Source organism: Acanthopagrus latus, chromosome 22 (genome assembly GCF_904848185.1).
Source record: "Acanthopagrus latus isolate v.2019 chromosome 22, fAcaLat1.1, whole genome shotgun sequence".
In the NCBI taxonomy this organism is placed as follows: Eukaryota; Metazoa; Chordata; class Actinopteri; order Spariformes; family Sparidae; genus Acanthopagrus; species Acanthopagrus latus.
The window spans coordinates 14,721,898-14,733,163 of NC_051060.1; the positions used below are offsets into that span (position 1 = coordinate 14,721,898).

General features: G+C 43.1%; 1 protein-coding gene across 8 annotated transcripts in view; it reads left to right on the top strand.

The window, feature by feature from the left end:
* Window positions 1-11,202, top strand: part of syne1a (spectrin repeat containing, nuclear envelope 1a) — a 126,311-nt gene extending 115,109 nt beyond the window's left edge. For 6 of the 8 annotated variants that reach the window (XM_037085984.1, XM_037085980.1, XM_037085985.1 and 3 more), the window contains 16 exons: window positions 248-435; window positions 614-764; window positions 1,376-1,558; window positions 1,742-1,879; window positions 2,167-2,358; window positions 2,896-3,211; window positions 3,885-3,953; window positions 4,385-4,518; window positions 4,724-4,850; window positions 4,977-5,188; window positions 5,777-5,983; window positions 6,299-6,427; window positions 6,830-7,093; window positions 7,196-7,273; window positions 7,884-7,942; window positions 9,785-11,202. In XM_037085984.1, coding sequence (XP_036941879.1) covers window positions 248-435; window positions 614-764; window positions 1,376-1,558; window positions 1,742-1,879; window positions 2,167-2,358; window positions 2,896-3,211; window positions 3,885-3,953; window positions 4,385-4,518; window positions 4,724-4,850; window positions 4,977-5,188; window positions 5,777-5,983; window positions 6,299-6,427; window positions 6,830-7,093; window positions 7,196-7,273; window positions 7,884-7,942; window positions 9,785-10,058 — 2,721 coding nt within the window. In that variant the 3' untranslated portion in view covers window positions 10,059-11,202. The remainder of the gene's footprint in view (window positions 1-247; window positions 436-613; window positions 765-1,375; window positions 1,559-1,741; window positions 1,880-2,166; window positions 2,359-2,895; window positions 3,212-3,884; window positions 3,954-4,384; window positions 4,519-4,723; window positions 4,851-4,976; window positions 5,189-5,776; window positions 5,984-6,298; window positions 6,428-6,829; window positions 7,094-7,195; window positions 7,274-7,883; window positions 7,943-9,784) is intronic. The other 2 variants (XM_037085983.1, XM_037085987.1) reach the window with 1 other exon arrangement.
* The last annotated feature ends 64 nt before the right edge of the window (window positions 11,203-11,266 follow it).

Below are 11,266 nucleotides of genomic sequence, written 5' to 3' on the forward strand. Positions count from 1 at the left end.
ACTGCTGCCAAGATGCTGCTCCGAATGTGGACTTAAGCACCGCTGACCCCCTTCTCTCCAGAGCTTTAGATATGTGTTGGCTACACATACATTCATTGTAGTTCAGCAGACTGACTGTGAACATTTGCTGAATTTATTTGTGCCATAAAATGAGCTTTATTTCTATGGCATTAAAGACAAAGACAAAACACATGCCAGGGCCACACATGTTACGTTTAAGTGAGTAATTATTCTGAATGATTTGTAGGAGCTGCAGAGGGACATTGAGAAACACAGCACAGGCGTGGCATCAGTGTTGAACCTGTGTGAAGTCCTGCTGCACGACTGTGACGCCTGCTCCACGGAGACGGAGTGCGACTCCATCCAGCAGGCCACCAGAGGTCTGGACAGACGCTGGAGGAACATCTGCGCCATGTCCATGGAGAGGAGGCTCAAGTCAGTGCCTCTCCGATAATTTCATTCTTATTTACCTCATTCAAATGCATGCACTGGGGATAAGATTCACACATTGTTAGTGATATTTTTGTGTGTTTCACAGTTATATTTAGTCATATGTAGATGAGATGTTTACGTTTATGCGTCAATGGCATTACTGAGAGATGGTTTTTTGCAGGATTGAGGAGACGTGGAGGCTGTGGCAGAAGTTTCTGGATGACTACTCCAGGTTCGAGGACTGGCTGAAGACCTCAGAAAGGACCGCAGCTCTGCCCAACTCCTCTGGAGTTCTGTATACTGTCGCCAAAGAGGAGCTTAAAAAGTTTGAGGTGTGTTTATTTCACTTTTATGATCAGAATGTGTAATAGATAAAAAGATAGCTGCAGTTGCAGTTGGCCTGTGTGTGCATTTACACATAGCTACATTAGTAGCAAAGTATGTAACTGAGGAAAAAAGACACTCTGTCGAATGCAACGCAATATTTTCATACGTGCATGCTGTGATCTTTTTAAAGATCCCCATGAGGGCAAAATAGGTCTGTACAGGGAGACAGCCGCTGTGTTGAGGAAACAGAAAAAAGAGAAAAGAGGGTCATGTTGCTCAAACTCGTCTGCGCCGGTCTGTTCAGCTGCTGCAGTCGATCACTCTGCACGTGCACATTCCTCCTAAGTGACTGTCGGCCTGGGCCACTGGGATCTGCAGTGTTTGTGTTTGTTTGGAAAGATAATTTTGGTTAAACTGAGAATGTAATTCCCACTTATCAGTTAGTTTACAGTTTTCGCATTTTCCCTCTCACTTAAGCGCAGAAACCGGTGTATAGATTTTATGGGCCATCAAATTTTATTATTGCATGTGAAATAATGCATAAACATGTGTCACATTCAGAACTTTAATGTGTGTGTGTGTGTGTGTGTGTGTGTGTGTGTGTTTTTGATCGCAGGCCTTCCAGCGTCAGGTTCAGGAGTGCCTGACCCAGCTGGAGCTCATCAACAAACAGTACCGTCGTCTTGCCCGGGAGAACCGCACCGACTCCTCCTGTCGACTCAGAGAAATGGTGCATGATGGGAACAGGCGATGGGATAACCTGCAGAAGAGGGTCGCTGCTATCTTACGCAGACTCAAGGTAACATTGCTTGAGATTGCTCATTTATTGACGTTAGTCTACATTAGTTCTGACAAATTCTTCTTCTTATTCTAAGTAATGTCCATATCCAATATTCAGTTATATAATTAATCAGGAAAACCCAGTGATTTAAAAAGATAATGTCAATAATGGTTGTTTGAATGCCTCCCTCTGTTCATACAGCACTTCATCAGCCAGAGAGAGGAGTTTGAGTCAGCACGAGACAGCATCCTGGTGTGGCTGACGGAGATGGACCTCCAGCTGACCAACATAGAGCATTTCTCTGAGTGTGACGTTCAGGCCAAGATAAAACAGCTCAGGGTGAGACACACCGATGGATGTGATGTTTGGATATTGATTCTCAGATGGCAAAACAAGCCAGCAAGACACAACAACAGTATATATATCATAATACAAAATGGAGCCTTCATGTATCAGTACACAACATCTAATAATATCTACCATGTTTTGTTTTAAGCTTCTCTGTCATTGCTTGTACTATCTGCTACAGTTTGTGGTTAACACATTTGCTGCAGTATAGTACTGATTATTCTGTTTTTAGTTAATCTGCTTTATAGTTTGACCTCCTTTATGTGTGCATTCCTCAGGCGTTCCAGCAGGAGATCTACCTGAACTCGGGGAAGATTGAGCTGGTGTTCAGGCAGGGCGAAGCTCTGATCGAGAAGAGCGAACCTCTAGACGCAGCTGTCATCGAGGAAGAGCTGGAGGAGCTGCAGAGATACTGCCAGGAGGTGTTCGGACGAGTCGAAAGATACTATAAGAAACTCACGCGACTGCCCGTGAGTAAAGATACATAGACAACACACACTGGGCTAACACCAGAAAATATGAGCATGATGCTTGCGAAGACTGAAGGGAAAGTGGTTTTCTGCTAAATTGGTGTTTACTCCATATTAAGGACTGCTTTTTCAGTGTATTTATTTTGCAAATTTCTGCCTCACAGGACAGATTTGCATTGAAAATTATTTTCACAACAGCTCTGAAGTACTAACAGGTGCAGCACATGTAACCACTTAATGTATTTACTGCTGACTGAGTCTCCCTGTGAAGAGAAGTGAACTGATGTTGTGACAGCTGACTCGGTGAACTCGAAGTGTGCTGTAAACACATTACGAGATTTACACCACAGCTGCCTTCTTTCACCACCTGTGACTTGGTGAAAACATGTGTCTGACATATTTTCACACTGACGGCTGCTCAGACACAGAATTCAGTCACGTTAAATATGCACGCACACGCTCACCTCGCAGTACCTCACACACCTCCTAGTTACACATATGTTGAACTGCTAACATTATTCTCTCCTTCTCTTCCAGTTGGCTGACGATGAGCTCGATGGTTCAGACAGAGAGCTGGACATTGAGGAAGGTGGAGACCTCTCTGAGCTGCAGTGGGGCGACTCATCTCTGCCCCGCGCATCCAGCCGTCAAGCCACGGGCACGACCGCCCTCGTCCGGGCCGACCGCTCGGGACGCGACACTCCGGCCAGCGTGGACTCCATCCCATTGGAGTGGGACCATGACTACGACCTCAGCAGAGGTCTGGAGAGCCCCGGAGGGCGAGGCAATGGGGAGAGCCAGGGGCAAGAGGAGGAGGATGAGTATCTGAGGACAGCTGCCACAGTCCTGTCAGGTCAGTCCAACTTCACTACATGACTGTGTGATGGATGATTGACTTTATGGATATTTTCTTATGGTTTTAAGCATAAAATGTTCTGGTAACATTTTATTATACACATCTGAAATTTAAAAAGAATATTTTGGGGGGAATATGCCATTATTTCAGGGAGAACACTGACAGTGTTAATTCCAATTAATTAAGCACTCTTGAAGAATGTACAGCAGGTCAACTTAGCAGGCAAACATGACATGTATGTACAACAGTCAATTTTATCTTTCATGAAGTTACCAAGAGTAAATAGGATTATAAATAATTGGGTTTAAAATGAGCAGTCCTGTCAAGGAAATTCCTTTTATCCTTACATGTAGAACCAGATTACATAGGGTTTTTTTTCTGAGAAACTTCCAACATTATTTTTAGGTAATCTTAGACCCTTGAATGAATCAAATAAGGTGAATCTCCACCAAAAACTATTCAAATGATTGAAAAAATAACTGAAAATACTGCTCTGCCTATAAAACTCTTCTAACAAACATTTATCGAAAATAATAGAACATAAAGGAAAAGTAACATAGAGAAAATTCTGAGTTAAACATCGAGATAAAATCATTGTAGATTAGCACAGATATCACCTCCAACCACACCCACATTATAAGTAGTGTATGTTGTATGTGTCTCTTCCCAGATGTAGTTATCCCAGAGAGCCCAGAGGCGTATATAAAACTGACCGAGAACACACTGAAATCATCCGCTGGTAGGAAACTGGTGCCTCAGCATGACATAGGAGAGCATGCTATAAAATACAACTAAAACATTCCTTTTTTTTAACTGATTAACCACCACACAAGGAAGAATCATCCAGGCTGCATGCTCACCCCATCAAAAATCTTTGTATTGTGAAAATACAAAGATGACATCACCGCATGCTGAAGTCCAGAGCACTAAATCTCAACCACTGCATTTTTATTTTTGCGTGTCTGTTCTCATCATTTATTTCACAGCTAATATAATCATCAATGTGTTAAAACCTGACTGCTGTGTTCTTTTCTGCTACAACTTTCAGTTTCAGACTAATGCATGACACCCCAGCATCAGTCTGCACCAACAGCATGCTAACGAAAACACTCATCACTCAAGACTTTACCTTTCTAGATTTTCTTGACCCCCTTTTTCACGTCTGTGCAGGTGAGCCAGGTCAGCTGGAGGCCAGTCTCAGACAGCTGGATCAGGCTCTGGATGCAGGACGATACCACCTCCAGCAGAGAGAGGCCACCGCCAACAGCTCCAGCCCCGACATCGATTCTACGTACATGGGCTACGTGAGTGTTGTACAACTTATATTTACTTATTTATATGTGACTTTTGAATGAGTGCATTCATTAGGTTTTTATGTTTAGTTATGGTTGTCTGTGGTCATTTTTGTGTATCATTTGTCACTTTCTCAGATCCAGATGCAAAATAAGACCCACATCCAAAAACCAACATTTTAAAAACTAAACACCTGACATGTTATTATCTGTCCAGATGCGTCTGATGGGAGAGTGTCGAGGCAGCATAGACGCAGTGAAGCGAGCAGAGGGAGAGCTGACTGAAGACGAGGATGACATGCCAGGACTCACCAACCCGACCAGCACAGACGCTCAAGGAAAGGGTCAGTAATACGCAGACACACACACACACACAAACACACAAAGTAACAATATGTCATCTCCAGTCAGATGATCTCCTGTAAACCCTGTGTGTACTGTGTGAAGCTGACCTGATTGTATCCCTCCAGGTGTGATCGAGCGCTGGGAGCTGATCCAGGCTCAGTCTCTGAGTGAGAAACACAGGCACAAGCAGAACCTGCAGCAGTGGCAGCAGCTGATCTCAGACCTGCAGACCATGAGGGCCTGGTTGGGTCAGTCTGAGGCTGAACTCAGCCAGCTGCGAGGGCTCGAGCTCAGCACCGACATACACACCATCCAGCAGAGAATCAAGAAGCTCAAGGTTTGTTTCCTGCATGTCTGTGTCAAGACAAAACATAATTGCATCAGATTAATATCCTCTAAGAAGCTGTAACAATCCCCTTTTCCACTGATTATTTGGTTTTATTGCATTTGAAGATCAGTTTCGATGTGTCAGTTTTTTGTAATCCCTGCTCTGCGTCAGTCCCTGTACAGTATACTTTCAGGAACCATGCATGAAGTACAGTTTGTCTGCAGTAATTTGACCCCACTGGCCTTGTTTATAGCGTCCTACTTCACGAGCAGGGTGCTGACAATTTTGTCCTTCCACTCACCCTCACACACTCACAGACACACACTCATGCATCAGTATCTTGTCCGGCTGTTGCTGCCTGTAATGCATTAGGAAAGATATCAGTACTCTATTAATACCCCCTCTCTGAAGCCTAATAACATAGATCTAACTACTAACAGCTTAAATCTTGACACTGTGCACCTCATGTTTTCATCTTTCTCTATCTCTTAGCCACCTTCAGTCTGGTTTAATTGCTCAAAGTCATCATTAATAAGCTTTCGCCCCACATTAAGATGCTGTTTTTGAATATTTTTCTTCATTGCCTCGTCCCATCAGGAGCTTCTGAAGGGGATGGATGCCCACAAGTCAGAGGTGTTGTCCATCAATCTTAGCAGCGCAGACTTCCTCCAATCAGAGCCTGACTCTGAGGAGGCGTGGGAGCTGAGGGACGGGCTGAAAGAGATGAACTCACGCTGGGATCGGCTCGGTACCTCGCTGGAGGACTGGAGGGAAGAGCTCCAGCAGGCACTGATGCAGTGCCAGGTAATAAGAACACACACACGCCAACGAAGTGGGAAAAGTAACAGACATCCTCCTAATATTAGGTTGCAGAAAAATAAACCTTTGTTTAATTTTATTTAGTTTATGTTTATTTATATTTATATTTATTTGTGTTTTCTACATGTTTCCTTTAAGAATCAACATCTATTAAAGTTTGGACTTCTATCAGATTGAATCAAGTTCTTCCAGTGTCAGCAAAGAAAGAGACAGTCAAATAGATAAAACACAGATAAAAACAGTCCAATCTCAAAAAGTAAAACATGTAAGTAATGTCTAATACGCCATTTTGCCTCTCAGGAGTTCCATGAGATGAGCCACGGGCTGCTACTGTGGCTGGAGAACATCGACCGCAGGAGGAACGAGGTGGTGCCAATCCCTCCCAACCTGGATCGTGAAACGTTACGAGCTCATCACAAAACACTGACGGTACGTCTTTACAATACAAGGTGTTCTAAGACAGAAGAGTGTCAAATGTCCTTGATGTTCTGCAAAACAGTTTGAAAACCTTTGCTTTAAAGATACCAAATGTTAACACAAAACACGACTGAAAAGAGGAAACAGAGTTAAGCTTAAAACTAAAATAGACAAGAAGTACCATCAAATAAAATGTCTACAAAGAAAATGTAATCTTAAAAATGGAAAACTGCAACAGTAAAATCTAAAAGTAACATTCTTACTTCACATTATTCTTTTATAAATACCTCTTTATTTCATCTTTATTTTTGCAACAAAGAAAAGAATACCACAAAGACATGTCATTGCATGAACAAGTGAAACACATTCAGCAGGACCATGATGTTGAGCTTGTTGTCTTTTATTTTCGTGCAGCAAATCAAGCGTGAGCTGCTGGACTCGCAGCAGAAAGTGTCGTCTCTTCAGGAGCTGTCGGCTCAGCTGCTGGTCAACGCCAGACCTCAGACTCTGCTGCTGCAGTCACAGCCCTCGGAGCAGGTCCGGGCTCAGGGCAGCGACTGTCTGGAGGCCCAGGAGAAGGTGCACGTGATCCTGAACAGGCTGAGGCTGCTCCTCAGGGAGGTCAGCTCAGACCTGGAGGGCTTGGAGAGGAGAATGGAGGCCATGGACACACGGCAGGTTAGAAAATCCACCGTGATTGAAGGACAGGGTTGAAACAGTAGCAGGTTTATTAAGATCTGAATATTATAATGACTGTTCTTGTTCTGATTTATTTTTCAGGGTTGCTTACCTCTGCCTGAGGTCTGTCGATCAGTTGCTCCTGTCTCAGCGGCAACCGTCCAAAGTCGCAAACGATTGGTAATGTTTTTTCTCTTAATGTCCTGTAGGGGGGGGTTAGCCTCTTGGCTGAATCAGAGACAGCCTTCATTCTTGTTCCCCAGTAGTCATGTCAAAGATATTCCCTCCCCTCCACCACATTTTATAGTTAGTATAAATGTTTTCCCTTTTTTAATTGCTCCGCTAACATGTACATGAAAAAAATGTGTTGCTGCCCCCTCCACCTCCCTTGTTTGGGATGTTTTTGCTGCCCACACCATGTTGATCTGCCAAAAACTACAAGAAAACCTGGCTTTTCTTTTCTCACAATTAAGTTTGTATCATTTTGTACAAAAAAATGTAAGAAAGAAAGTATTTATTGAGTTTTTTGAATACGTAAATAACGGTGAAAGCTATTTAATCTTGTTAGTTTTCAGGATTTAGTCTTGAGAAGCCAGATTTCTTGGTTCTGAAAGTCAATCACCATCATTGATTATGTTGCTGCTCTTTGATGATTCCTTCTCTAGCGATGTTATGGCTCTTTATGTTATTGTTTTTTTTTCCCCTCTCATCTGAGGCTTTGCCTTTATTTGCCCTTGACTGAAACATTCTTTTCTTTCTTTTACCCCTCCCTGCTCATTACGTGGTACAGCCCCGAGGCAAAAGTAGTCAGGCCCATCCAGGACACCCTGAAAGCGGCCCGCGCCACAGGTACCTCTCTCCTGGACTCTAGAAACACGGGACGATGATGGAACCAAACCCTGACTAGAAATGTGATTTTTAATAATTCAACCCATGAGACAATCAATGAATCAATCAACTCATTGTAAAAAAAATTCTTGGATTATTTAATCATTTCAATGTTTAGCCTCTTTAATTGTCTGGTTTTAAGGCTTTAACCCTGCGTTCCATGATCGTCCCTCATCCTAGAGACCATGTTACCAGCTCTTAAACGAGTGGGGACTCGCCTTCACCAGGCTGCTCCCTTTCTCCTTTAAATGTTTGATTTCACTGCTTCTCTTTGCTCTGCTGCTTCTTGAATGGCATCATGAAATACTGCCCCGTCATACTTTTTGCTTCTCCTTTCTCAGACTGACTGTAGCATTATTCCCCTCGCCCACTAGATGGCATTATCAGACTCCCAGTGACCTCTCCTCAGGCCTTTTAGCTGTTTTTCTTTCCCACGTTTCCTTCTGGTTTCATTCTCCTCACATGTACAGGATGTGATGCATTAACTCCTGCATTTTCTTTTCCTTCTACCTTAACTCCCACTTTCTTTCCTATGTTTTCCTTTCCAGACCTTTTAACTCACCCACCTCTGACTCATTTCTGATTTAACTCTCTATGGGTCCAGTGAAGACTCAGCCTAAACTAGTCTTGCCAAGAGTGTTGTAGCAGGAATAATGTCTTTCCTTTATTTAAGAGGGGGACTCCCTGTCCTCTACTAATGAGCCGTGGAAACAGGAGGGGTCGCCTGGCTTTAAAACACGAGCCTCAAATATTAAACACTCACACACAATGTGTCAATGTTGCTCACAGCAGCCTTGTTGTAGCATCGTGGAGGTCTAAATGAAACTGGCTGGAGCGACGTCAGCATTTTCTGACCCTCCTCCAGCCACCTCAAGAATGAGTCGGAGCGAGAACATGCTGTTCCTCCCCCTCGAGTCTTGGCTCTGATGGTGGAAATCTCCAGAGAGGCATTTGGCATCAGTTTGGAATGAGACGTGACATTGAACTCTCACACACTCGGCTCTAAAGCCAGAGCGTCCCCCCCCCCCAGTGAAACACAACCAGCTATCTCCACCAATGTTTGTGGTTGATTCTCTCTTTTTTGGAAAGTGTGATTGTGCCCGTTTTGTGCGTGCGTGTGTAATTGTGTGTCTCTGTGTTCAACTTTGTGCCTCTCTTGATGTATCAACCTGTCGGATCTGCGTCGTTTTACTGCATTTTTGTACCTTTTTCTTTCCTTCCTGTAAAGTAATTATTCTTTTGCCAGACGTGGGTGAAATGCTATTTGCAAACTTACTTAAGATGTCAAAATTCCCTGATTTACTGCAAAAAATATTTTCCTCATCCATTAATCTCGCAATTAGTAAATTTTGTGTAAATATAGTGAGAAATGCTCATCACAACTCTTAAGAACACAGGGAGATGTTTTTAAATGTCTGTTTTTTTACAACAAAGAGTTTAAAACCCAAAGAAAACAGGGAATCTTTGCGCTCACGGTTGATTTTCTGTGGATTGATGGATCACCTCAGCTCTAATCAGGAAATCACACACTTTAACAAGATCCTCAATCAGAATAAAAGTAAACTAAGCACCAAAGTAAACCAAAATTAACTCAGAAGGATTTTTTTCAAATCTCCCAAATCTTTCTAATGAGCTTAAGCTTTATCAGAATTATACTGGAGCATTTTTCACAACATAAACAAGCAGAATTTATACAAACAAAAAGCAATCAGGGGGTTTTGACACACAGCAGCGATTTGCAAATGCTGGTGAACTCAGGTCGGCTCTCTGCTTTGTTTAACTTGAGTCTGTGTCCTCATGCAGCCGGAGCAGATCACCAGGCGCCGCTGGCTGCGTTTCCTCCCGTTTTGACCTTCCGGACGGCGTCTCCTCGTCGACCTCCTCCTCAAAGGGTCCCTCCTTCCTGCTGCGGGTCCTCAGGGCTGCGCTCCCCGTCCAGCTTCTCCTCCTGCTCCTCATCGGCCTGGCCTGCCTGGTTCCCATGACGGAGGAGGACTACAGCTGCCACCACGCCAACAACTTTGCCCGCTCCTTCCATCCCATGCTGCACTACACCAACGGACCTCCACCCATATGAGAAACGACTGAATATCTCGCTCACTGCTTTGCCAAGGACTCCACTAGTGACTCCTGTGAATGTTTCCTCTTCACCCCGTGCCCTAACGAAACAAACTCTTCCGCATGTGAAGTGATTCGGAGGCGATACGAAGAACTTTCTCACTAACATTGCACACCCACCTCAACCCTTTAAACTCCAGATTAAATGGACCTTCACCTGGAGACCCGGCCCACCTCCCCCAATCCAAAAATATTTCATGTCGTTTTAACTTAAATGTGTAAAATATTTTTTAAGGGTTCAGAAGAAACCTGAAAAATCAGTGAAAACAAAGCACTATTTATATACTGTATGTTGGGAGCCAAAGTCGACCGTGCTTTTTGTCCATGATATCCAGTGCTGCTACTATTTATTTAGTGTTCAATCAGTTAATAGATTGTTAGTATTGATGAAGCTAAAGCACCACCTTGAGTGTGGGGTGTTGTACCTGAAGAGTTGTACAGTGGACTTGAGTAGCAATCAGTCACCATGAAGAGTTTGTTTCCAAAAAAGACACATTCGAAGGACGACTTTGTGAAGGACGAGACGCAGCAGATGTCTTTTTTTGCTTGAATTTGGAAATGAAGTCTTCATCAGATGTTAAAGCTAAAAATCTGAACTTAAAGCACTGACATGAGCACTGTCGAAGGTACTGCACTGAAGCCGTCCAGCCAAGATGGCCGACTTCTTTCCCCCAAAAGCCAAGGCTTGTATTCCTGTTTTTAATTTCAGTATTTAATCAACTGGGGCGAATATGTATATTTAAAAAAATAAAATAAAGAGATGAGCTCTTCAACCGATTTGTATATTACTGTTGAAATGCCTTTGAATACAGGCGGTTATTTTTTTATCTTTCTGTTTGAGCATGCACTTGAAAGTCCCCCCTGCTTTTAAGAAAAGCCAAACAATCACTGTTAGTGTTTTAGTAGACAGCTGTGACATGAAATTGTGAGCTTTGTAATAACTGCGATTATTATTCTTGCGGTGACGAGACATCCAGAAATCACTGCGCACAATCTGTAAAAAATTATGAAATATGAAAATGGTTATTTATGTATGTACAGTTTGCTAATGCCGACTTCATGAAGAATACTCTCTTTGCAAATAATAAAACATGAAATATTTACTTTTTGCGTTTTCTCTGAGTGAATTTCAGGAGACGAATTCGTGACAAACACAGCGATGAAACA